The 27,919-nt window shown below is 34.1% G+C and overlaps 1 protein-coding gene across 8 annotated transcripts in view; it reads left to right on the forward strand.

Annotated features, from left to right (window-relative positions):
- Zasp52 (Z band alternatively spliced PDZ-motif protein 52) overlaps window positions 1–27,919 on the forward strand; it is a 98,395-nt gene that overhangs the window by 62,639 nt on the left and 7,837 nt on the right. For 3 of the 8 annotated variants that reach the window (XM_076413314.1, XM_076413318.1, XM_076413319.1), the window contains exons 5-12: window positions 5,005–5,111; window positions 6,657–6,801; window positions 13,316–13,402; window positions 13,463–13,561; window positions 13,626–13,734; window positions 15,165–15,347; window positions 16,730–16,901; window positions 23,496–26,730. In XM_076413314.1, the coding sequence (XP_076269429.1) occupies window positions 5,005–5,111; window positions 6,657–6,801; window positions 13,316–13,402; window positions 13,463–13,561; window positions 13,626–13,734; window positions 15,165–15,347; window positions 16,730–16,901; window positions 23,496–26,730 (4,137 nt within the window). Of the gene's footprint in view, window positions 1–5,004; window positions 5,112–6,656; window positions 6,802–9,738; window positions 9,890–13,315; window positions 13,403–13,462; window positions 13,562–13,625; window positions 13,735–15,164; window positions 15,348–16,729; window positions 16,902–23,495; window positions 26,731–27,919 lie in introns of all 8 variants that reach the window. The other 5 variants (XM_076413313.1, XM_076413317.1, XM_076413316.1 and 2 more) reach the window with 3 other exon arrangements.

A 27,919-nucleotide genomic window follows, 5' to 3' on the forward strand; every position in this document is an offset into this window, starting at 1 on the left:
TGTTAATTGTATAATTTAAATAAGTCTACTAATCATTTTTAGAAACATATGCCATACTCCAATTGTAGGTTTTGGTTTCAATGATTTAAGTGTGGCGATTTTGGTGTTAGTGAACGAGCCTGTTGTACCAAAGATGTTCGAAGATAGAGAATTTCATATACAGCTTAAAACAATATACGCTGTACCAGTAGTTCTTAATAAGTGTCTTCTTAAACGGATGAAATGATCAGCATATGTACATTTTCATTTCAAATGTTCTATTAGTTCTTTCAAAAGATACTTCTTTCCGCTATACTCCCTATTGTTGTTTAAGATAAAAGTCTCTTGAAGTTGATAATGTTATGTAATGTACGATATTGATTATTTATTCCTTTTTGAATATATCATGGCCATGATTTTTGCAATATAAGTTAATATTCATGATTTGAAGAAGCTGAAAAAAAGCATTTAAGAGGTTTTAGACTCTCTCGTATGCATTTTCTTAATATACGACGACTCAAACTTGCTATTGCACTTTTTAATGATGTTTGTACCTATTCGAACTAGTGATGCTTTTATTTTCATAAACAGTCTCACCTTAAAACTAATTATATGCTTTTATGGTATATTTTACTGTAAAACAAGCCGTCATAGCAACAAAATATCATGATATATTGTAAAATTGAATCTCTCTGAGATTTTTGTTTCCAAAATCATTTACTTATAGTGTTTAAATGAATGATTAAATTTTTATGTAATATAATTTAGATTATAAATTCATTTTGATAATATTTTTCCAAACCATTTCAGTAATATGTATAAATATAAAGCCTACTAGAGAACAATATCTGTATTGTTGGTTTAGAAAATACCAGAGCAATAATTCTTGGCTATATTTCCGAGCCATAACTAATTAGATATTGCTAAATATCCATCTGTTTACTTGGGTTTTATTTAGAAGTCGTCTCTGTTGATATTTAACCGTGGCCAGATTTAAAATAAAAATAATTTGGCAGCCAAGTAGTAGCGTTTCTCGACTGAGAAATTTTTCAATGTAAACAAATTCGTAAACTATAGCGAGTACGAGGTTAGTGAGAAAAGTGAATGAAATCGTCGGTTTGGTTATTTTGATTTAATTGTCCTTAGTTAATAAACTTAGCTAACTTCTTTCCGAATATTAAGGTAACATTATTTAGTAACCGTTGGTTGTAGTACATTTTATCATTTGTAAAATTATATATCTCATTCAGTATTTCTGATTAATCATTATACTAGATTAATTGTTTAATTAAAGAAATTAAATCTAGAAAAGTATGATCTAACAGGAATATGTGGTGCTTCCTCAAAATTATAAACTGAACAATACTGAATAGGTAGAAAAAGATGATATACGCTTTAAATGCCTAAAATAGCAACTATTGATGGAAAATTCTCATATCGTATTGAACATGAAATATTATTAAAAACGTATATTAAAAACAAATGAAGTCATATCGGAAATATTCGCTTGTTTCTAGAACAGAAATGAATCACTCTGTTAAAGGATATGTTGAAATGTTGGAGATGCGGTGCGATCATCTTGTTCCTGAATAATGCCATTATATATAGATATATTAGGTTGAAGGAAAAGTAATTTCTTTTTCTGTCGTATTATTTTAAATTTTTACTTCTTGAAAAATATATGGTATTTAAGGTAACAAATGCTTTATTGGATGTACTGTTAAAAATTGATTTGCTCGTTTTCATATAATTTCGATGATAAAATTAAATTTATGTCCAGCCAGTCTTTTAAAAAGACAATGCAAGCTTATTGAATATTGATGAAGGTTGGCATATTTCATTACGCGACATCACTATGGAACTAAGACTGGATACAAAAATAAACTCGATACTTGGCTTCGGTACGAATTAATAGTATAAAAATATAATAGGCAGAGTTTCCTTTTGTGAATTGCTGATGAAATGAAACAAAATAAAATATGGTAGAACTATTTTAGAAATTAATCATAGCTGACGAAAAGTGATGTACGACAAGAGACGATAATTTGGGGCAAAGATGGTGAATGAAACCCGGAGAAGAATTACAGATAGTTGCTAAACCTGCATTGATACCAAGGAAAGTGATGCCAAGTGATTTGATGGGAAATGAAGTGTTCATCATGATCTTCTTAAGAAAAAAAAAACGTTTCTTAGCTATATTTATCATTACATATAAATTCTTCCTCGTTCTAACGTCATTCAGACTCACACCCTCGTTACCTTCGCCATTCACAGCTACTACCTCACCAACGTCGTTTTCGAAAAATTATGGACTTCTCCACTCTAAGATACGTTTAGAGCGGACAAGTAACTTTTCGTAGTTACATGCCTATGCGCACATTCCGCATTATTAAGTATCCATTACAGCAATTTTTTCTCTTAATATAGCAATTTATCTAAAAATTTATCTCAGCTAAAGATGATTTTTGTCTAAAACTTAGTTTTTGTTCAGTCCCATCAACCAGCTACTTGGTTTTTAATCATTAAGTTACTGGGTTACTTGGATATTGGTAAGATTCGCCAAGCTGAAGCCTGAGAAAGACTGAGTTTATTTGGATACATAAGAACTATATTCCCAGCCGATCTGGCGTTTCTTTGACACCGGCGTGATTTTGTGTCAAACTCGTCGTCTAGAATATGATCAATAAAACGTGGGGAGTCGAGTCGGAGTTCTTCAAAGAAATTTTGTATCAATATAATATCATATTTCAAATCAGGCGTGGTACCCAGTATGATGCTATTCCAACTCAATGACTGATCTGATATTCACGGATATTACCTAGATATTTACTATATGCCCTGATACAAATATAGATACTTCTAACATTCTTTATGATATTATTCGTATTCCAGAGCCATATGACATGAGAATTAATGAGGAAGCCGTCAACGTATAGATAAATGATGGATCGCCTGCTATTGTAAATCTCAACACTCATACAGTTAGAGCAAGTTCAGGAGTTTAAGAGATTGAGATAATTCAGAGGAGAAGAAAGTATCATGTATTGAAGTTATAAGCTTTTGTTTCTCTGAGATGATGCACGTGGACAAGAGGAAATATTAAAATCAGGACTAAAACCCGTCTCTTTTGGATGCTTATTTTGCCAATTCTTCTATGTGGGTCCCGAGATTTAAACACTCTTATATTCTGAGGCAAATTATAAATGATTTGTTCCAAAATCGTATTAGTATCCATATCCGTATCCATTCGTTTAAGATACGATAATCAGTACAGAGTTGAGGAAGTAATTCAGAGACGCAGACAGTGATTTGGATATGTTTGTCCAATGAAAGCTGAAGGAATCCTTCAGAGACTTTTGTGGCAAAATAAAGATGGCAGACACAACCAATAGTTCCGTAAAAGACGTTGTTATTTGATTAAGATTATAAAAATCGATCAGAAAAGTAGAAAACTAATATTGTTCGAGAGAAGAATAGTTGAAATTGCTTGCCAATTATAGACAATTAAGCCAATTAAGACACAGAGTCTTGGTGAAGAATACTCCTGCGATACCAACAGCAATATATTGGTCGAGAAGTAGATCCTCTCCGAGTGCCAGCTAAGTTGTCAAGGTCGATCCATCCCATATGATAAACCCTGTACATAATTCTTTTAACATAAAAGTAATAATATACACAACACAGAATTCTAATTCAATTCGGTACATTAATTAATTTAAGTTTCTCTTTTATGTTACCAATAACGGGATCTTTAGTAAACAATAATAATATAATAATTATATGAATAATAATATGTACATCATTTTTCATATTGGCAACACTACTTACGTGTAAATAGTGCAATGAATGTGTATTGCTCAGATTACATGGTAAGTTTTGTATGTTATTTTTCAGTGTATTTTATGTTTTGTTCTATTACGGTTAAAACAAGCGATCGGTAATATGTATTATCTCTTAGTTTTCCAATCAGGGTAAGTTGTTGGTGCTCGGCTTCCAGGATTGTCTGTAACAAAAACGGCTGAATTATTTAACTTTTCGCGAGTGACAGTATCCACGGTAATAACGGCTTACACAAAACATTGCGAAATATTATCGGCGAGGAGCGGGAATTATAGTGGGCCAAACTTAAAATTAACTGAGACAGACCGACGAACATAAAAAAGAATTGTGACCAGACAACATTAAACCACCGGAAAAAGTAATAGCAGAGCTCAACACTCACTTGTAGTGTAATACTCTATAATGACATCCTTCATGATGCAGTCCCTACATTTACTAGTATATTGTTACTAAATAGTATTCTATTGCAAAATAATAGTGCCTCTATACACACAGCCAAAAATGTTCAGTCTTGGTTTGTGGAGCATCAGAATATCATCAAACAATCAAACATAAAACTACAATATAATTGAACCGTTACGGAAAATTTTAAGGAGTAAGGAGTAGATATTCATCTCCAACATCATTTTAAGCATTTGGCGGATGTTTTGGTACAGGAATGGGACAAAATTCCATTTGAAACCATTGAGACACTCGACGAAAATATTTCACAAAGAATTGCAGCAAGTTTTAAAAACAAATAGTGTCTCAATATCTTGTTTAGGTGTTCATATTATTTTGTCCATTCCCTGTATGTTGAAACTATTTATCGCCAAGGAAATGACAAGAGTTTATATATAAAGCATTGATCATTAGCTTTGCTGAAATAAACTTCAAGGTGGAACCGATAATTCTTCTTACAATAATGATATAGTGTGGATTTTGAGATTAAATAGTATTCCAAATAGTATGCCATAGAATATAATATACATTTTTTAATGAGAAAATTGTTGGACAATAACAAAAATTAATAACGAAAAAACGTAAATACTATGAACATGTTAGGTCTTTCATTTTGTTTTGTGCATCCCCTGTAGAGGATCTGACTGTCCTAAAATTGGTTCTCTAATGAATATAACTCTAAAACTATTTATCAATACCTGTGATTACTTTATATTTAATAAATTATTTTTGTATTTGTTTTAGTGTTAATTTCAAGAAAAACGAGAAGGACTACGATGCGACAAACAGCGCTGTCTATCGCATGCTCAAGGAAGCAGAGAGTGATCCCGACCCATCCTCAAACGATGCAGGTAATAAAAAGTTTTTTGTTCTAATGTGTTTTGCTATTTTAAAATATATTTAAAACTAATAAACAATAGTGAACTTGTACATATGTTGTTTTGAGATATTCTATTCAACTAATTTTATTTTTGGATAGATTTTTGAATAGATGTACATATCAATATGCTAATAATATAAATATAAACGGCTTTGGATCTGAGCAACCCAACAGTTGCGAAATTTATAGGGTAAATTGGGGGGCTGAATCCAAATCAGCGGCAGGTGTTTAAAATTGGTTCTAGTTTTCAAAATATTCAATTAATTAATTGTAATAATTTATACTGCGTAGGATATGTTTCACGCATTGGTGTCCAAAAGTAATCGCTCATCATGCCTTCATACCAAAATCATTGCTATCGCTTTTCGATTTTCACTATATCTTGGTGCAGCTGCTTTCTTTGCTCGTCTCTTATGCCGCAGAAACGTAAGGGACAAAGATCTGAATGCGGAAAATTTATTTGGAGACGCATTAGTGCTCCAATCTTGTAGTAATATTGCAACAAATTGGCTATTACGTAATTACGGCTTGTAATTTTGTGACTTGTCGTTGCAGAGAAAGCTGTGAACAACACTTTGAAATAATGTATATGCTGTTGCACCATCAGACGTTAAACATTTTGTAAACTTTGAATTTAATTCTTTGATTTTAACGTATGAGTTTTCGAACTTGATAATAAGAACAGTTCAACAGAAGATGACAAGAATGCTATGTTTAGCGTGAAGAGGTGATAATAAAAGGTCCTGTGGGATCACAAGTGGTATAGGAGATACTTCTGGCTATCTTGGCTTATAATGGGTACGCTTCGGCTACACTTTTTTCACATAATGATGGTCAACTGTACAGCGGTCCCAGAGAAAGAAAAAAAATAAAAATATCATGAATCCAGATAGCATCCCAACCAATTGACTAATAACCTGTACTGAATTTGTAAATCAATTACCAAAATATTAATTAAATTAAATTATTTAATTTGTCAGTGTTTACTATACCAAAACCGAAGTTTTGCAAATACGTATATTTGCATTTGTCATAACTTTTCCAGATTTATCGGCCATATAACATCTACAAATGCAATAAAAACACTTTAAAACTATATTTTCGCATGTTCTGAAGCACGATCACACCATAAATATTTAATAAATTTCAAAATAATATTTAATGGAACGTCATCAGCTGACAGCCATTGTAAGAGCTCAGTGCTGCCACTATGGGCGTACTCGAAAACTAGAACCGCTCCTGACACACGCATTGAAGTTTTGAGTTCAGGTTATTAAATAACGCTAAGATTCGTTCTCATCTGCTCGGGTCCAAAAGCTGACCCGAATTTGTAAACTTGTGTAACAATTATGTTCAGTTTTATTGTTGATTATTGAGAAAGTTGACGACATATAGATGTGTATATCGATACTGTTTACATTTGGTGAAAGTACCCGACCGGTTCCGTTAGCCTGTATGATTAAATATTTCTTCTTAACGCTTTGGTTAACTTTATGCGACCTATTGAACGCCACAGAGCCAGAATCAGGAATAGTGACCTCCAGTAACAAGGGAGTAGCTGGTTTAAGGCACGTGCAGGCGCCACAGAACAAGCCCGCCCCCGCCAATCCCCAGTTGCCACCCGGGCAAAACATTTGCGCCGAGTGCGAGCGACTGATTGTGTAAGTATGATTTCCAGTCCATCATCATCAGTTTTGGCACAACGGCACGGGAGGTCATATCAGGGACCTAGAATGTTGCGTCACGCAGAAATATCATCGAGCTAACTCATTGCCAATTGGTGGTCATTGTTTTTGCTAATGGTTATATATAAATTTGCTCTCGTTATATATAATATACATGTATCCACACAGATTCTTACAGAAAATAATTTAGTATGATTTTTCTATTGGTATTTGTTGTTATTTTATTTACTATATAATAGTTGAATTAGGGTATATAACGTTATCTTATATTTTCTAAAATAAATTATGTTTTTCTTGGAGTTTTGCCAAGGAACATAGGTCGTTTCAGAGTTGAATAATTCCTATAGTGTTATACCTGGAGGTCTAATAAGTTTACGAAATATCAATTTATCATTAAGAGTAATCCTAAAAAATCTAAGCAATTTTTATATTTCATTTTTCATAAAAAACATTATTTATATTTATTTATCTGTTTATTTAACCCGTCAGCCTCTTGGGCTATTTAGGGTGGATTACAATGAGTTACGAGACATTAAGCACTATAAGAACATTAACAGCGTATATAAGTTACATAATAAAATATTTAAAATCGTCCTTTTCTTAATGGATGTTACAAATGCTGAAGCAGGTCTGCGGTCTTCAGGTAGCTAATCAGCAGGTTCAGCTGCACAGGTTGGGCCAATTGCTCCAATGTTCTCGGTAATTTTAGTTGTCACCTCAGATGTTTGTGACAATCTAGAAGAGTCAACAAATATTCATGGGTTAGTTTACAGTGCCCTATTTGTCGAGGTGCGAGGATACTTGACTTATATCTATCTGTTGATGTTATTATAATTGATGGATTGATAAAGTATTTTCTTGATTTCCTCCTAGAGCTTTTCTATCTTTCTACAATTTTATAGCACTTTAAGCGTATAGCCTGCCGAAAGAACAATGTTTGTTTAGCAGCTATCCGAGCATCGATCCATCCACTTATTCGATATTTAGAAAGTGTGTGCCAGCCAAGTCATGCCGCTTCGATCTGAACAAGTGGTAATCAGAAGGTATTAGGTTTAGACCATAAGTTAAGATGCTGATTTTGCGTCTGTTGCTCCCTATTGCTGGTCTTTTTTGCAACAATTCGTTGTTAAATTTAGTTAACTGATGTAGGTTATATGTATCTGCAGTAACAGTAATATTCGGTTTCATGGCTTGTAATACACTATTGTTATTGGAAGCATTGCTTTATGGTTATGAACATTCCGCTTCGGCATTGATGTGGACGGCTCCTCTGGGCTAAATCATGATATTTTGCATTTGAGTTTGTCGTAGTAGATACATTTCTTGTTGTCAGTCACAATACATCACAGAAAATTATTCTTTTTTTTGTCTGACATGTAATGAAACCGCGATGTAGAAACAGTTCGAAATGGCATTTTCAGTCAATTGGTGTGCTAGCCATTTTACCTACGTTTAGATCTCTCCCATTGCATTAATACGTCTGGAATCAGTTGATTCAACAAATGCTAAGCTGTCTGAAAGTTCTTTGAGAGTTTGAGCTGGCTTTTTCATTCAATTCACTGTTTTCGAACTATTATGGCCCGTCATGGCGTTGCATGGTTAGTGAGTGAATCACTCAATAAAACTAAGTGAACAATTGTTATTTAATGCAGAAGCCTAATTTAACATGCAGGTTAAGTCGCTTAGTAGTTTTTTACCAGTTCGACTATCATATACAATGCTAGCTATTTATATTTTTACCTTTGGTAATACTAAATATTGTTAGTCTCCATCTGACGTTTACAATTAGAAATTCGACTTTCCTAACCATAGCCTTCCTTAGAACGGTTTGTTATGTGACAATCGTGTCATAGAAAAAGCAATGTAGAATAGTGAATTCTAAATGGTACTTAACCATTTATTTACGAGAAGTACTTCGGGAAATATGAAATAAGAAGGGGCAGAAAAGGATTGTTCTTCATCACGACAATGTAATTTCTCTTGTTTAATCAGCTAATTAAACCAACTGTTTGACTGGACAAACGGTCGAATTGATGGAATTGTTGATCCTCCGTACCGTCCTCATTTGGCACCAGATTACTTATTTAATTCCCATATACCGACACTTTTTCTTCTCATCAGAGTAGAAATATTGTTACGATGACATAAGCGCATACAATAGTGTATTGATCATCATAGTGAATACTTTGACAAATAATAATGCCATACTCGTTAATAAATTACCGGCTTCGTATGTATTTCGAAGGGCGAATTTCCATGTATTATTCCCTGCTGGATCGCAATAAAATCTACTCATGTGTACTCTCAAATAACTCAATAATACTAAGTGAAAAATTGTTATTTCATAAAGAAATATAATTTAACAGGTAGGTTAAGTTACTCAATAGTTCTTTATGAGTTTTTGAGAGTTTTTTATAGTCTTAACGATTAAGGTATCTCTAAATACGTAACTGATTCAAAAACAAATTTCGCCTACTTGATGTTTCAATTATTTAGTTACGATCCAGAACTTTCTCAAGTATTTTAATGAAAAGATAGAAGTTAAACATCAAATCCAGGTAGTGCGCTGGGTTGGAGATATCTATGAAGTACTACAATGGCATTCTAATCTTATTGATATTAAAATAACAATCATATAACTATACCCATGGACATAAGTAACAATAACTAAGTACAAAAATCATACTAAATTAGTTTCTCATTTTAGTAAATTAATTGAAACTATTACACGTTACTAAATAATACTATTTCATTGATTGAAACATCGCCTACGTTTAACATCGAACAGGAAGCGTGCAAATGGACCCTGATGAATTTCCAGGAATGGTGACGGACTACAATTTCGCTTTTTCCTGAGAGATGAATTTATATCGTCTAAACCTCGTTTGTTTATCTTCTCCTTTTCTCCAACAGTGACCTGTCCAGAAATACGGCCGGCGGCAAACCGCTCATTTGGTGACGATAAGAGATCTCCACTCCAAGTGTCGGCAGCGCCCTCTGACGATAAACCTGTTTCGACGGTCGAAAACGCGACCATCTGCTCAGAGTGTGAAAGGGTTATCGTGTAAGTCCAACGAGAATGTTGGATGGTTTATTTAGCCGATGGTTTATTGTTGTATCTGGTAGATTGTTATCCGTGTCTTCCGTTTCCATTATCGATGTAGTGGAACTCTTGACGATGTAGCCTGATTTCTACTGTGTGTCTTTGTTGTTAAGAATGAGATTGTTCGCCCCTAGAATAGATAGTAATTGACGTCTAATACGGCCCCAATACGAGAACATTCAGTCATTCGTGGTATATTTTACCATGGTGAAATCATTTTTGCTTATTTTTATTGATTCCGTATCACTGGAACATATTTCGATTTACTGAAATTCTAAAAATATATTTTCAAAGATTATTTATTTTAGTGGTAATACCGAATACTGCATACATAATATATTGACTGAAAAGTTCCCGTCCGAACTAAAGATTACTTTTAAATTTCAATTATATTGTATATATTGACTGTTTTTGAGTTGAATGTTACTAATATTGATAGTTATTCCCTTTCCTTGATCATATATATATCTTATTTTTCAAATCAACCTTCCGTTTTCGCGCCTTGTCGCAGCGATTTTCTTAACGATATGTTTTTCGGTTAGAAACACTATTATAATTTGCTAAAATAAGTGGTAGTACTGGATAGTAACATAAATAGAGCGAATATAGTGTGGTAAAATACGAATTTTCGTTATAATTATATAATTGGAAAGCATTTTACAAAACTTTAGGTCTAGTAATAAGAACTCCATTATTTTTGCAATAAATGTTTTTAATAAATTGCATCTCGGCTCTGCAAAAGTCCGATTGAGTAGTACCATAGAGTAGTTTATAGAGTGTTAATACATATAATTTAAAATTTGTTTGTGTGGTCTTTTCAGAGACCGCCATTTTGCTGAATTTAATTGGTTAATTTAAATTGCCATTAGACGCATCTGCAAAGAAAATTTTATTATGAAGGCATTTCATCCGTTGAAGATTTCATGCCTATCACGTGACTAACCCCGTGAATTCTACAGACCAATGAAATTTGAAATAAAACCCAAATGTAACAAATATTAAATTATAATTCTACATAAATACAAATATTATAAAATATTAAAATGCTATAATATAAGATGTATATATATAATAAAAATAAAAAATAAATATAAATATTAAAAAAATTTGCTACCTAATTGAGAACAAAATATATCTCCTAGAAATATACTTAAAATTGTCTATAGCACCTTTTCTCTTTTTCATATTTTTTACTGCTACTAAGTCAAACACACATTCTTAATTTAGCTAGCTTGGACTGTTTCTTTCAACATCTCTATTTTTATTTTCCTACATACATTGTATACACAACACTTTTGAGACTGAAGATACATTATAATAAAATAAGAGTGATTGTAATTAAGTTAAATACAAAAATGCTGAGCATACTCTCACACAGTCATACAAAAATGGCGTCAACTGAGACACATAATCGCATAATAAAAATGAGCCAACAAAATACTTTTGGGGGGTAATTCAAAGGATCCAATGTAAAGAGGGGTCTCACTGCCTGCATTGATGGAGCCACGCAAAATATTTCCTCAATGTCGCCTATTTAAGTTAAAACTCTATATAACACTCTATGGTTTATATTAGATGAAACTAGAAGGCTGACGTTTTGTGCCAAAATCGTATATGGTAGTTTTCTTAATGTTTATCTCTTTAACTCTAGTGTTTATTTTAACTGACGCCTTTTAAAAAATAACTAAGGCTCTGATGCCAATCAAGCGCAGTTTTAGTTTCTTTAATTTTCATGTCAAAGATGCAGATGTCAATTGGAGATCAATTGTTGGAAATGTTGATAAAATCATGGAAATGGTCATGTCCGACTAACATATACGATGCTTGCTATTTATAGTTTCGAATTGGATTCAACGTTTATCGCCATAACATCCTTTAGAACGTTTTGTTATGTGACAACCGTGCCTTAGAAATAGTAATGTAGAAATGTGAATTCTGAATAGTATTTAACCACTTATTTACGAGAAGTGTTTCGTGATATATGAAAGAAGAAGGGACAACAAAGAATGGTTCTTTATCACGACAATACAAGTTCTCACAGATCAGCTACTTAAACCCTCTGACTGGGAAAACGGTTGAATTGGAAGTTCATCCCCCGTAACGTCCTGATTTGGCACCAAATTACTCTTTGTAATTCTCGCGTATCGGCACTTCAATCAGAGTGGAGATATTGTTACAAAGACTCAAGCACATGCAATAGTGTATTGATCATCATCATAGTACTTTGACAAACAATTAAGCTAAATTTGTTAAATTATTATTAAATTATTACCTTCATATGTAATTGGAAGTGTGAATTTCCATATGTGAATTTCAGCTGGATCACAATAAAACCTACCCATTTATGAATCGGATGGTGAATGGCCATGAAAAGTGAATCACTTACGACAATGTCAAGTGAGATTGATCTCGGTTTAAGCACTGTGAGTAGGGACTTTCGGTGTTTTAAATTGTATTAGCAGGAATCGCACACGATTAACTGCTTTTCTGCAGTCAAACTTTTTATTCGAACCTGTTCTATGAGCAATTCGATCGGAATCTGAAGGAAGCAAGCGGCTAGAGCTTGGTTTTTTATGCATGTCCTTATAAACCAGACTTAACCCGAATTACTTATTCCTGTCCGTGGTGAATTATTTTAATATTGTTAGTTCTTTCTCATATTAGGTTGTTTCCCAAGTATGTTAATAAAGCCTTCAAATTGGTGCAAAAATAATAGATTTCTTTTAACTACACTTATTATGAGCGTGTTAGCCCTAATGATCAACTGTTGTGTTTTTGGTACAGTATAAAACAACAAATAGTAATTCATACATATTCACAAAAAATACTATGTATAATCTCACTTGCGTTTTACCACTTTTAAACTCCATATATTAACTGGAGAAGCTTTTTACTTTGTAATATTTGCAATATTACAGCATGTCAATGAGCGTCTTTGGAAGGTTGATATATTTTTTTACATTTTGGACATCATTTGTAATTAAACTTATACTGTCAGTTGATGTTTTATATATCTATAGATACTTTCAGGGCCTTTAGGATTTTATAAAATTTTTGTACATAGTGAGATGGTCAAGCCCAACGATGGTAATGCATGATGTTAATCATTAATACTTAAATGCATGAAACTACATCATTTGGCGTAGGATTGTGTGTTTTGATAAAAAGCTAAATATGACCATAGAATCTAATAAAATAGATAACCAAAGAGAACTTTATCAATCAGCGATTTAAATTATATACTATTCCGTGATAATAATAATAATGTCTAGTGAAAAACATTTCAATGATTGATAACGTTTTCGACATTGTACAGCTATGCAACATCATCATCATATCCAAATGGCTCTATAATATCGCATTGATGTTTAACTTTTTGAATTTCAGAGGTGTATTTGTTAGAATAAAAGAAAAAAACCTACACGTTGAGTGTTTCAAGTGTTCTACTTGTGGATCTTCATTGAAGAACGTTGGGTGAGCTAAAGCTTCCTGCTACTGAATTATGGTGACGTTTCAAACTTTTGTCTTTTTTAGATACTACAATATCAACAATAAGCTTTATTGTGATATTCACGCCAAGTCTGCAGCTATCGCTGTAAATAATCCTTCGGCTATTCCAATCACTCTTCCTCCGTAAGTATTGTTTTATTATTACCACACGATTTATATTATTTAAATCAACTCTAATGTATTTCAGTGGTGGTAAAGCACCAGCAAGTGCGATTTCGGCTGCATTATCGAGTCATTCTTTACCATCTCCTTCGCCATTGTCACCAAAGCTATCCCCATACGCTCCTTCATATCCGGTAAGATTTTCTTTTATTATATTTAGAATTATTCACGGTTTTCTAGTTATATTTATTTATCATATGTACTAATAATATACTTCTTTATATTCTTATTTTTTGTATTATCTCTGTAGATTAAAATTATTTAGTATTTCTTGACGAAATAACTACATATATATAAATATATGAAAATCATGTATGTATTTTGGTCAGCGATGTCTATCGTTCAAAATACGAATTATCAATGTAAACAACTGTTAAACTACCTAATTTAACCATTAAATTCGTTGGCTTTGACATTTCCCTACGTAAAATAACAGATTTTCCTTTAGCGGTATTGAGTTTTTCACTGTATACTGACGCTAGTCGTGGAAAACTAAAAATCGTATTTCGACGTTCTTATATTTTATTGCTTTATTTAAAGAAATCTGCTATCGAAGACTTTTAGAAACTTATAGTGATGCTGGTCTTTATATCCCACTGTTGTTGCTAGATTGGAAATGAGACAGGTACATATTTAGATTAATGCAGCAAGACTTTGCTGGTACATGGTTTCGAATTTTTGAAAAAATGCGAAAATAGGTCACTGATTGGATCTATAGCAAACCAACATTGTTTTATTATATTTTATTATAATTATACTGCCAGAAAGATGGAAAACGTAGAGAATAAAATAAAATATTTTGATTAATATACATTGTACCAATTTTCCTTACCAACTGCTTTTTAAAAATGAAAGAAATTGTCATAATACATGGAATCATCTAATATATAGAATTTTATTAAGTAATAGATTTATTTCCAAGCACTTCACAAAAATATTTGTCTGGGCCATAACATTGCGTTGCCATTTCACAGCTATAATTAAGTGGTTTCAGTCTATTTAATTTAGTTACGGAGCAAAAATCAATAATTTATGCTGTCAATATATAATTTGTAAAGAATACAATCTTTAAGTGGTGAGTTCTTCACAACTTTTTTGTTTAATACGAAAAAAGTGCTGGCAAATGCTATAGAAAATATACTGGAAACATGTTCTAGACAAGCAAACGCATTGCTTGAATTTTCCAGAATTTGCTTGGTCCAGCTACCATTTATCTAAATCGCTTCTTAATAATTGCAAAATATGGTCGTATTCAAGCAGTACAGCTAAATAGTTATGAATTCTTTCACTGCTTTATCTGGAAAATGAAAATAATTTAGTTATAAGTTAATTTCTCTGCTTTTTACAAAAACTATTCTACTCTAGGGATAATAACAACATAATATAATAAATAACAATAAGCGTATAAATGTAAATGAACTATGGTTATAATTTTAATCTACATAGAGTTTGTAATGTCTGTTTTCTTCTATATTTCACATAACTAGATTGCTCTAACACATTCTTGCACACGGTCTCGTTTGCATGATGCACTTTTTTTCTCTTTAAACTTGGTGACTTTTAGCCTGCTGAAGAATTGAAGCCAGCGCATCCAGTTGAAGCCGCTTCAACGCCTTTCTCGCCACTGCCGCCGTTAAGCTCTTCTATTGAATCATCACCGTCCACTAATCCCATTCCAAAACCGAGTAGCAATCCTAATCTCTATAACCCAGCCACTCCTCTTTCTTTCAGTAAATTTCTTAATAAGGTGAGTCATACGTAGCCATATATAAAAATAGTACGATAAAAGCACATCTTATTATGAGATTTCTTTGATTGCTTTCAGTGCCTATAATATTTGCGCATATGTATATATGAAATTAAGATTTTCAAAAAAATCGATTATTAAAAAAAAGTCGAAAATTGTAAGAAATATTATTAACACATAGAATATTGAGCGGTTGGAGTAAATCTATCAACGATTACATTGAAAAAGCAGATAGAATATTCGTGCTCGAATTCTTCGTGCAGAAGACATTTCATTTTATATGTTTTTCCAATTTCTCAGAAAATGTATAGATGTTTTATCAAAATAACAGCGTCTCCTTTGGCCCAAACCATCCATTGAGCCATATGAACTTCTATTATCGACGAAGTGCTACTCTGCAAGTACTTGCCTTATCGATTCGAAAGGGGGGTAGTCGGATGGCCTAGAAAGTAAGGCGGGTGTGATAAAACTTGCCATCCAAGTTATATCAACACTTAAGTCTCTGCCGGTAAAAACAAAATCAGAAATTAATGTGTTCCACAAATGTATGCCTTCAAGTACAAATCTCGATATTTCCATAAAAATATAAAACTATAACTCCGTTATTTTGACAGAACATAACGTGTAGCTTTACGGCTGTTGTCAGAAGAATCATGCGTATTAAATCATTGCATACTTATGGTAAAATCTGTTACAAAAATCGGTAAGTAACTACTGACACATCTGGTATTTTATTTGCCTCTCCACTGCTTTTCAGCATTGCAGTGGAGGTAATGAGAAGAAAAGTTTTTAAATGCTGGACACCGTCTGCATGATACTACAAATTATTTTACGGACCTGATGTTAGCTGATGATAGTGTTGACTGTATTCACTAATAACAGATGTTATAAATTTATTTATAACTACTGTTATAAATCTTAATGGGATCTAGATAGAGCAAAATGCTAGCTTTCAGATAATTGTAATTAGTAAAACAAAAGAGGATGGAAGTTTGAATAGAAGACTCAGCGAACAGCTCCGAAATAGACATAAATCGTGCTCATTGGAAGCGGCCTGAAAAATAAGAAACTAACATTTTATGAGACCAGAACAGTTGCGGTCGATTGATTGAGATATAATGAGGAATATGGAGATTTTAAAAGGGTTTTAGAATCCTCTTAATTGCTAGATTTTGCTCAAGAAGAAATCAAATGCGTCGAGGCTATTTTATTTAAATTGGAGGCATTACTTTCCACAAAACTACTGTCCTGTACAATATTCGGAACAAGTGCTTTTATCGTAGAAAATAAACTAATTTTGTTTTAGCTATATCCTTTCATTACTAACTGATTGATGATGATGCCTAGTTTAAAATCCATATATATAACTGAATGTTTTATAGTCCCCCGGTACATCTGGACCAAAGCCGTTCTCTAGTGTCAGTGCTCCATTATCACCTGGTGGCACTCTACCCAGGGCTGCCCCATTATCACCTCAAAACAACTTTACCAAAGCTCCATTGTCACCACCTTCTGCACCTTCTTACGGATCATACAGTCCTTTGTCAACAACTGGTAAGTATTAACATTTTAATATTCTCTAGTTTCCCTTTAAAATATAGTCACATTATAATATGAGTATATAGAAGAAAATATCGGAGAAAATCAACATTATTAATTAATATAGTAATCTGTTTGTTAAAATTAATAGAATTAGAGTTATACTTAAATTTGACTATTTAGGTACTATTTTAAAAAGTGCTGATATTTGAGCTACATTGTGGACAAGAAAATAAATTTAACTCAATAAAATTAAAAAGAAGGTACTTGGTAGTTAATACATATTATAGATATGACGTACTATACACTATATATTTATGCTACAAACTGCATTTAACAAAATTGATAATTGGACAAAAATAACAAATAAAGTTATTTTTTAACTGAATTTGCCAATTGTAAAGTAATGACAATTTAATGTAAATTTACCGAATATTTAGAATAGGTAATACAGATATTTCAGAATAATACAGTCAGTAAATTCGCAGTAATCGCAATAATGAGTTATGAATTATAATATCAAAATACCTAGTATCAACCCGAATTAAATTTTTTAGGCTGATTCGGTTACATGTTCCGATGCATGAAACACTATTCTATCTCGTTTTAATTAAGATGAAACGAAAAGATTTTTTTTCAAACTGCAATTGGCTATATATTAAAATATTAAGCTTCTTTAATGACAGGTCAAATGAAAAGTCCCCGGCTTACCATAGTAAAATACATTTTTTTTAGTTTTTTTATTCAATATAATTCCCTTCAAGGGTAATACACTCATTATAGCGACCCTTCAAATTTTCGATACCATTTTTATAGTACGATTTTGCTTCAAAATAGCCCTCAGTTTCGGCGATCACCTATTCATACGACGAAAATTTCTTCCCAGTGAGAATTCTTTTGAGATCTGAGAATAGGAAATAGTCCCTGACGGCCAGATCTGGAGAATACGGTGGATGAGGAAGTAATTCGAAGACCAATTCATGGATTTTTGCCATCATTTTCACTGACTTGTGACACGGTGCATTGTCTTGATAAAGCAGCACTTTCTTTTTCTTCAAATGCCGCCGCCTTTCGGCTATTTCGTCTTTCAACCGGTCCAATAACGCGATGTAATAGTTGCTGTTGATGGTCCTTCCATTTTCATGGTAGTCAATCAAAATTATTACATGCGCATCCCAAAATACAGACGCCATAAACTTGCCCGCGGATTGTTGCGTTTTCCCACGCTTTTAAGTAGGTTCATGGTGTGCAGTCTACTCGGATGACTGGACGGATGTCGATTGGACTTCGGAGTGAAATTATGGAGCCATGTTTCACTCCATTGTCACATATCGACGCAAAAACTCGGGTATAATACGCTTGATCATCTTCAAACACTGCTCCGAATCATCAACTCGTCGTTGTTTTTGGTCAAAGGTGAGCTCGCGCGGTACCCACTTTGCACAGAGCTTTCTCATACACAAATATTCTTTAATGATATGATGTACGTGTTCAGATGATATTTTTTTTTCGTTTTCGTCGGTAACAACCTCTTTTGGGCGTCCAACTTCTTTTGGGTACCATTTTCGGTGCTCATTTCATCACATCTAAACTTAGCATACCAATCTTTGATGGTTGATTTTCCTGGCGCACTGTCCGAAAACTTGGCATCAACACAAGTTTTTGCTTCAACTGTATTTTTTTCCGTTCAAAGAGCAATATTTTATCAATACGCGAAATTCCTTTTTATCCAGTTTTTTTCACAATAACAAAAGTTGCTTCACTCAAAATGCTATAACTTACAAACTAATGATCCGACAGCTGTCAAATTTATGCATGCATCTTCTGGGTTTTTTTTAATTTTATATACACATCTTTTGAACATATGGATTTAATTCTAGTAGCCATCTATGCGTCAGGTCGGGGACTTTTCAATTTACCTGTTATATATAAAAAAGGGGAAAAAATAGCTGTAGAAACTTTAAGCTCTGCTATAGTGAATTCAGTTAATGTACGACAACAAGGTGAAAAGCAATAAGTAGTCGATAGGTGATTATAATAAGGCAACCCTCAGAAATGAGAATATTTCCTTAGATTGGGAATATCTCTTGGAATTTGTTGGGTATCTGTGCTATGTGCCAATATGTATAGTATTCATTTAAATATTAGTATAGACAATTCGCTAAAACACGAAACCTGAGTTAATATTTCAGTTCAGTGTTTATAAAATTTTCGATATTTTCTTCTAGACCCAGCAATGTTTAGTTTATAGTTCTTTCTAGTAGCCTTTAGATTATCCAAGTTAACAATATGAGAACACATGTTATATATGAATAGTTATGCTTCAATTATATCCAAATATGGGGTGTACAAATATATTATCAAAATGTTTTCTAAGTGTAAAGCATTAGTTCAATATGAATCAAGAATCGATCCAACTTGTATCTTCTTCGTATCCAGTAAAGTACTGCTCGGCCAAACAATGAGTTATAGATTCAAATGAATGCCTTCGAGAGATTACCATTTAAAGCGTTACTGTGTGGATTCACCCAATAATAAATTAATCTCTTGTCTCTATAACAATCAATACTTAACTAAAATATTTCAATTTGATCTGAATTGAATTTGATTTCTAATTTAAGAGCGTGATTTCTTTATTTTCGCCCCGTTTTGTTTAATTAGTTGTGTCTTCTTTTGTTCAATCAAAGAATAATATTTGTACACCTAATATTTACAGAGGTATCCTTTTTCGAAAATATTGTGATAAATATCAATAATTTTTCTAACGTAAATCTAGTGGTAATTTGGATAATCTGTCATAATAGAAGGTCAGTCAAATAAGTCTTAAGTATAAAGTAAAGTCTGTGTATATAATGTAGAAACCCTTGTTCTATATCTTAGGAAGACCTGCTTACGCCCAAAATTCTCCAAGTGGCCTGTTTAAAGGTACAAATAAGGCTGCGTTTCTTTGTAACGCTTTCTGTCAAATGTTGCTTATCATTTTACCACTATAAATAGTATATTTTTATCTATGCACCGCCATAACTCACTTGAAAAACCACTTGATTCTGTAGATAATCCCATGTCTATCTTTTCCCTGAAAATAGTATAACCGCGGCTAAAATTAGATCACAACGATATGTTTTGTTTGTTTCTTTTCTTACAGATCGGTCATTCAATTCCAAACCAACGCCTTTTCCCTTCTCAACGGACTGAATAAATAAACAAAATTTTGCGCTTTATTTTTTTTTGTCATACGGCTAACAATATTTACGCAATATAATTTAAACGATATGTTAAAATTGTTTTACAGTAGATTATAGCTGTTTTCGTTTCAGTCAATGGGCTTAACAATAACATAATAAATTCATATATTTTCAAATGTTTTAATCTCATATGTTTTATGTGTACAATTAGAAATCGGTATATTTTATTTTTAATTTGCTCTATTTATTAATTTAAATTAATTAGAAATCTAATTAGATTTTCTAATAATCTAATTAGAGACCTTTTAGTGATGGAAATATACATTTATTTTAGATAGAAACAGAGAAACAGAATAAACAAAGTGTTGTTCATTCCATCAACTAACCACAATTTTCCAATTCAACTTATTGTCTCGCTTGTGAATTAGTCTTATGGAAGCTTTTTATCGAATTATTTTTATTAATTTTGTTAATTATTTTATTTAGCATAATCCCCTAGGATTACTCGGGAATTTTTTCATTATTTTCGATGTTTGTGGTTGTCTAAAATGAGACTTGAGTGGCTCTAAAGTGACTGTTTTTGAAAAAAACGGATATATGCTACAAAATAATATAAACTTAATTCTGAGCAGCTGTTTCACCTCTATGAGACGATTAAGAAAACTTTAGCATAGTAGTGTTTAGAAAATATTCCGAATTAAGGTATATTTTCGATAAATTCCTGAATCTTTATAATAGTGTTTAAGAATTCTCCTACTTTACTTAAGTATTTCCTGGTAATACTGTAAATAATAACCAATATTTTTTTGATTATTTGTTTCAAAGATGTTGATATAAGTAAACCAAATAATTTTATTTTGTCTAATAATATCCGAATATATAATAGAATCTTAGATATAGTCATTAGTCTCAGGTTGTTCCCGTAGCTAATCATATTATCATCAAGTGTACCACTTTTGAACACTCATTTTTAAAATATCGGGCCCTTTTTATTTGATTTCTAATATTTGCATTTGTTAGGGCTATATTTTTTCTCAAAAGTGTTTGTTTCCCATACTATTTGTTTATTAAAATCGAATCAGATATCGTTCCAATAATGTGAGGTACGATTATAATAATTATTGAAGTTATATTTACTAAGTAGCAGGGGTACCGGAAAGTCATTACCATTTCTTTAGACAAAAAAACTACACAATTTTCAAAAAAAAAATTAATAATTTAATTATTCAAAGTATAGGCCACTTGATTCTATATATAATGCCCCTCTTTCAGGCAATCTATGGAGGTCAATCCAAAAAAACTGCTTGTCCTTTGAGAAAAATAATTCATCGAGCCATTTTTTAACCTCTCTGAAATTGATGCAAAGGTGCGCCATTGATGTAAAATTCGGACGGTCCAAGGTCTGGAGAGTAAGGCGGCTGCGATTATATGTCCCATCCAAATAATTATGACGCTTACTTGATTGGTTTTACTTTCTGAGACGGTGCGCTATAGTGCTGTAATATCACTTTACCGTGGCTTCGGGCCCATTCTGGAGATTTTCCGATCAACGCGTTGCTCTAATTGATCATTTGTTGTCGGTAGCGATTACTATTAACTGTCACCAGGTTTAAACAGTCCATAACACATCATGCCACTCTGGTTCCACCAAACACAGAGCATTGTCTTGCAACCAAGACGGTTTTGCCTTGAAATCGATCGGCCGGCTTTGCCAGGTGATAACCATGTTTTTTGTGCTCAGTGGTTTCGAAATAACAAGAATACTTTTCATCACTCATCACTATTCGATGCAGAAATGACTTCCGATCATACCTTTGAAGCAGCATTTCGCCGACGATTTTTAGATTTTCGATTAGCCTGTCATCCAATTGATATGACTTGTAATTCTTCCATTGCTTGTAATACGTCGCTCATCGCTTCTTGGGCCACATTTAACGCTTCTGCCGATTGATTTTGAGTTTATGTTGGTACTCAAGGTACACCCTTTGGTCTCTTCTCCCTCTGGACAAGACTTATTGGATAGTCTTGCAGTATTGCGTCTTCAAACTGTGCTGCCAATCGACTTACCTTCTTTGCACATCGAAATGATCAAGAATTTTCGAAGCCACGCCTCACATATTTTTAAAGTTAGAGAATAGTCACTGTAAGTTTCTACCGACAAACGATGACTTTCAGCGGGTTTTTTCATTTGATTAAATAAGGAAAGTAATGCGCGTCGCAAATGCCCCTTTTCAGGCACGAAACTTGACATGTTCAAAGAGACATAAATCTATGATGGTGTTACCTTCACAGAATATAATATGTAAGCTTAATTTCAGTAGAATAAAATAACATATGTGTCAGATAATATAGCATCGACAACATTAATGAATTTCCGGAATACTTAGTAGGAGAGAATATGAAACTTTAAAAAATCATGTAATCTAGTTATGCTTATTTGCAGAAATTATCTTTTTAACTAATTTCCACTTTTTTGAAACTGTCACTATCAGTAAGCTTCATAAACATTTCCCTTTATTGCACTTAAACTAGATAAAACCGGCATTAATATCCATAATAGCCTTCTCATACTCCAATATTTACATACATTATTATCAACGTGTGTTCTTTTGAAGAAGGTTTTTTAAAATAAACAGTTCAATTTGTCTTATAAAGATACCGGTGTTAGGAAACATTAGTCTTCGTATTGGTTAAGAATTATAATTCTCAGTTCTTAGCTTCCAGACTAAAATATGCTTTATTGACTAAGACTAGCCATTATTTTGTAATCGTTACAGATTGCATCTTCAGGACGAGAGAACTGATAGCGAAGCTCTTCTAATAAATTTATCCTATTCAAACAAGTGCTTATCATAGTCCATTAAGTAATTAAAAAGCAACGATCCCAGGTCTTAAAGCTGTTGCCTTTCTGGATATTATTTTGATGTTTATGAATTTGAAAATCTCTGGATGTTAACATCACATAAAAACGACTGTGCAAATCAAATCCAGGGTTACAATTTGCTTGCTGCTGATTTGACAGTTTTATTAAAATAAATGAAACTCCATTATCAATAAAAGTAATGTGTCAAAATTAAAATCAAGTAATTAAAATTTTTAAGCTAATATTTTAAGTTTTATTAGTGCTAATATGAATTTATAACCAGAATATATTTTTTAGTCCTGATATTGTTTCATTGTTGGGCCTATGTCTGAATTATATATAATTAATAAAAGAAATGAGACACAATGTTTTAAGAGAATATACAGCTTTATGCCAATTTTTTTTATAACCCAGCGAGTTATACTATTTTTTTGTTTCTTCGGCTTACACAAACCAGCTAACAATATTTAATTTTTTTCTTTTTTTTTCTCACATCCGCTGTCGTGCCCTTTTTACCTTTGTTTGGTGTGTTTTGGACTTTTCGATGTGTGCCGCTCTAAGAACGCTGTACAAACATAACCTGGCCGCCTTCCCAAGACCCCGATTTACCCACTGCCTGTCCCCTCTTCTATCCGCCCCCGTCCCGCGTCGAGGCCGAACTTGTGGAGCGTAAGACGCGTAAAAAGTCTCAGTTTGAGAGCGAATACTTCTGCGAGGAGAACTTGGACTCGGAGGACGTAATCATGGACGAGAACACGTCGTTTTATTCAGAAGAACTGAGCTTTTCTGATAGACGGAGCGCCACTGAGTGCGTGGAAATACTGTCCGAAACTATAGATACCCAGAAACTAGTGGAGAATGTTATTAAATCGTCTCCGATACTGGTACCTCCATCCCTCAATGTTAGCGAGAAAATTGAACTGAAATCTGAATCTTGCGCCAAAAAGCAAGAACGCTTGGATATTACGGAAAGCAGTGAACTGAAACGTCCGACTCAATACAATCCTAATACCGTAGAATATCATAAAGTTCCTAGAGTCGAGAATACAGTACCGCAAAAATGGGAATCATCCCTAACTCAAGCCGTACGTACGGTGGCTACAGACTCGGACACCTTCTGTCGTATGCCATCTAGAGGCGCACCAAGTCCAATGAGATCAGCTTTAACCATAGCACCGGCACAACCATTCAACCCTCAAAACCAGAATATTTTGGAACCGGTACCTTTGCCCGAAGAGACAGAACCTTATTTTCCACCTGAACATCCTATATTGCCAGTGAAACGTGAGTGTGAGTCAAAGAAAACTGACAAGCCTCCAGTGCCAAAACCGAAAAGCCCTTTTGTCAGGGCTCTGGAAACCGCTCCAGATCGACCCTTTACACCTGTTGGTGGCGGTGCTGCACCAGCTCCCCCTCCAGTGAAGAAGAAACCTAAAGATGCCCTGGATGAACTTCTGGGAGAACTGCCGAGGCCATTTGAGAAAATCGATATGAGATCGGCTCTAACTACCGCACCAGAGAGACCGTATAGTCCTTTGACGATAGAACAGAGGGCAGCTTTACAAGAAACAACAAGTAAACGAGGAAGTATAAAGAGCACCGATCGATCATGTTTGATGAAGCTCTTAAAACCAGAGGAATTGCCAAAGTCATTTAAAATGAATGAAAAAGAACCTAAACCGCCCAGCTATTATGCCCCGGTGGTTATTGAAGAAAGAATCAAAGCGCAGTCGGAGGAATCCCATCGAGCTACAGAGAGTAAACAAACAAAAATTATCGAGCAGCAAACAATACAGCCCGGACGTGTAAGCCAACAGGTTATAAAGCAAGAGGTTCCATCCAGTGATAGTCCCACGGCATTTGCTCCGATATTCCAAGGATTTTCGTGCTACTTCAAAAGCTCTCCAAAATCGGATATTACAGAGTTTTCTGTGGAGGTATCGACGACACCGCCTATTCCAACGCCCCCGCCCAAGCCTCAAACTCCTATATCATATATTGCTACTGTTGAGGAGAAACCAACGAGGATCACTACGCAAAAAATCTTCGAAGAGCGAAGTGGATCACAGCAAACTAGTAGTAAGCGACAAGAAAAGGTACGTACTGAAATAAGACAGCAGAAACAGCAGGACGTGGAGAAACAAGCAGAAGAAGTGGTTAGAGTGAAGCCATTACCGGTAGGGTCCTTGCTCCATAAACCAGATACTTTGCCTTCGTATCAGAAAGAGTTGAAAGCTACGGCTGAAGCTGATTTGATTCTAATGGAGAGACGCCAAAAGGCACAAGAGAGGTTAGAGGAGCAAAAGCGGAAATGTGTTATACAGCAGCAACAACAGTCCCAACAGGTCCAACAACAGTCAATTCGAACAGGAAATATCTGTAAAAAAGAGGAAACCATTCGAAAAGACACACCTCCTAAGCCAGAACGATGTACTATAAAACCGATTATTAAAGTAGAACCTGATGATAGCGGCCGGTCTGCGATATCTGCCAGTTTCCAGCCAGTATCTGATAAACCACAAAGTACTACGTTTTCACCTAGGCCTAGATCGATTACTCCTAGCATGATTAATAAAGCACCTCCCATTCTGCCTTATTATCAGGAAAACCTGGTCGCCCATTTTCATACGGCGGTGGAAACGAACATTTTAGATCCCACAAGTCCAGAGATATCTAGGTCGCCCAGTCCACGTCCGGATGCGCGCAGTCGATCTCCATCACCTTTCCCCTCGAGATTCGAGAGGGCCAAATCACCGGCCGAAGGCCCGCCACCGAATCCGTTGAAATCGTCAAAACCCTTTCCTACGCCTCAAGACACCAAGGTGAAACAGGCGAAACAGAACGTGCAATCCTATCTGTCTGGACATCGAAGTCGTGAAAGTCGGGAAGTTGTGGAACATGCTACTAGTGGCAATGAGGCTGAATCTATGCGGAAACAAGTTAGTGTAAGTCAAAATGTCGCGTATCCGGTGTCGTCAGTCGAAAGTACATTTTGCGTCCAAACCGGGAAAGTACAGCAACATGTGGATTGTTGTGAGAAGCAGAAGATGCAGGTTACCGAAGCTCAGAAACAAGAAAGTCAAGTTGCTAAATACGCTGGCGGTTGTTCCAAGACGGACATATCGGAAAAATCCCGCCAAGAGCAACTGGCAGCCGAACGCCGTTCTCAAAGTCAAAGTGTAGAAACCTCCGCTGACGGAAGAACCCAAATTCAAAGAAAGAAAATGGTTACTGAAGAATATGAACGCAGTCACAAAGAAACGAACATTCAAATAGAAAAAAATATTACATCTTGTAGCGTGAGCAACAAGAACCAATTCTCGAAGGTAAACGTTCCAATCAACGGAGGACCTGTCGTTCAGTCGTTTCACGTTACCAATCCCCGCCACATGACTTCGTTTGAGTCCAAGGAATTGCTTTCCTCGCAACAAGAATCGCAAAAGGTTGATACCCAACGTACTCTGCAACAAGCCTCTCAGAAACTATCACAATCCTGTGATTCACAAGCAACGTCCTCTTCGTGTCCTATTGCTCCCACAACGCAACCAGCGGTTCGTCACGTTTATGCTCCCAGCTCGATTGCCCCAGTAAAGCATGTGTCTTCGCCCAATTGTAACCGAAAACCTTGTCAAAACATTACCAAACCCAATGTTCCTGTATCCACTGTAGGTTCTGGCACAGGTCGTCAAGCTGGTGGAATCAGCGTAGCCCCTAAGAGGGGACGAGGTGTACTCAACCCTGGGACACTAGGTGGTGCTAGAATAGCTTTATGTGGCCATTGCCATTCACAAGTCAGGTAGAGTCCCGTGTGCTTGATATTGTGTGACATTAAATTGTTTATAACAATCGTTCCTGTGTTGAGTTACAATTACTAACAAAAAACGAATATTTACGTATGTATGAAGATTGAAATATATAATTTTTTCTGTAGATTGACTTATATTGGATATGTTTAGTACAATCTTAATTTGTAAGCTAATTTGTTACTATTTCTTGTACCCGATCCACAAGAAAGAAAAATACGGGATACAATTCAGTATGTATATACCAAATTAAAATTAAATTAGACTAACTTAAGATAAAGTCAATAGCAGCACATGTACACTTTTTATAAATTCGTGTGTTTTGCTTCGCCTCAATCTTCTAATTTCCAGCACGCTCTTTAGCAACACAATGCTTCCCTTGCTATGATTTAATAGTTTTTTTCATGTTTATAGTGCAGTTTTTGGTTAGTTAAACATTGGTAATTAATTCAAGAACTTTGTTTTGGCAACGTTGGGTTACTAGTCGGTTTAATATCCTAGTGCAGCATCATAAGTCCAAATAGGTTTAAGACTGATAAACGTATGTCTTTGCTCTTAGGTCAGGTCATGCATCTTCCGACAAACCAGTGCGGTTGTTAAATTTTGAGTCTGATTGGCAGTCATTCCGAGACAACAATTTGTTTATTTTGTGGATCAGTCCCAAATGCTATACCCTGTCAAATGCGTATCAGGTGTCCACGAATATTGCAGGGCAGTATTTATTGTGTTCAAACAAATTTCCAATGATTTCGAAATCCAAACTGGAAATATGGAATATTAACAGGTTTTAATAGTAATGCCTCAAATTATTTAGGGTTCGTAGATAGCAGTGAGATAGGTCACTAAAACTCAACTTTTGCCGTCTTGTCAGGTTTCTACAGTCTTAATAAAGATGAGACAGTATATCAATATGATTATTGCTTTTCGTTGTTGTTTTATCAAAAATCCATGTGAAATATCATAAATTCCAGGAGTCTTTTCAGGATAGAGATTGTTTTCAATTTCTTTTGGAATTTTCACCGAATAACATATATTTCACTTTATTCATAGATATAATTTTTGTTTCGAAAAATCTAATAAACCGAAACACTACATTCACTAAACTTCTCATTATTACAATAATTATTGAGTTCTTCTTTGGGAGGAGAGTCTTTCTTTTTTCCTATTCACAAGTTATTTTTA

This window comes from Rhynchophorus ferrugineus, unplaced genomic scaffold (assembly GCF_030347505.1).
Source record: "Rhynchophorus ferrugineus isolate W39M unplaced genomic scaffold, kcgeb_rfMv2 rfM9, whole genome shotgun sequence".
NCBI lineage: Eukaryota > Metazoa > Arthropoda > Insecta > Coleoptera > Curculionidae > Rhynchophorus > Rhynchophorus ferrugineus.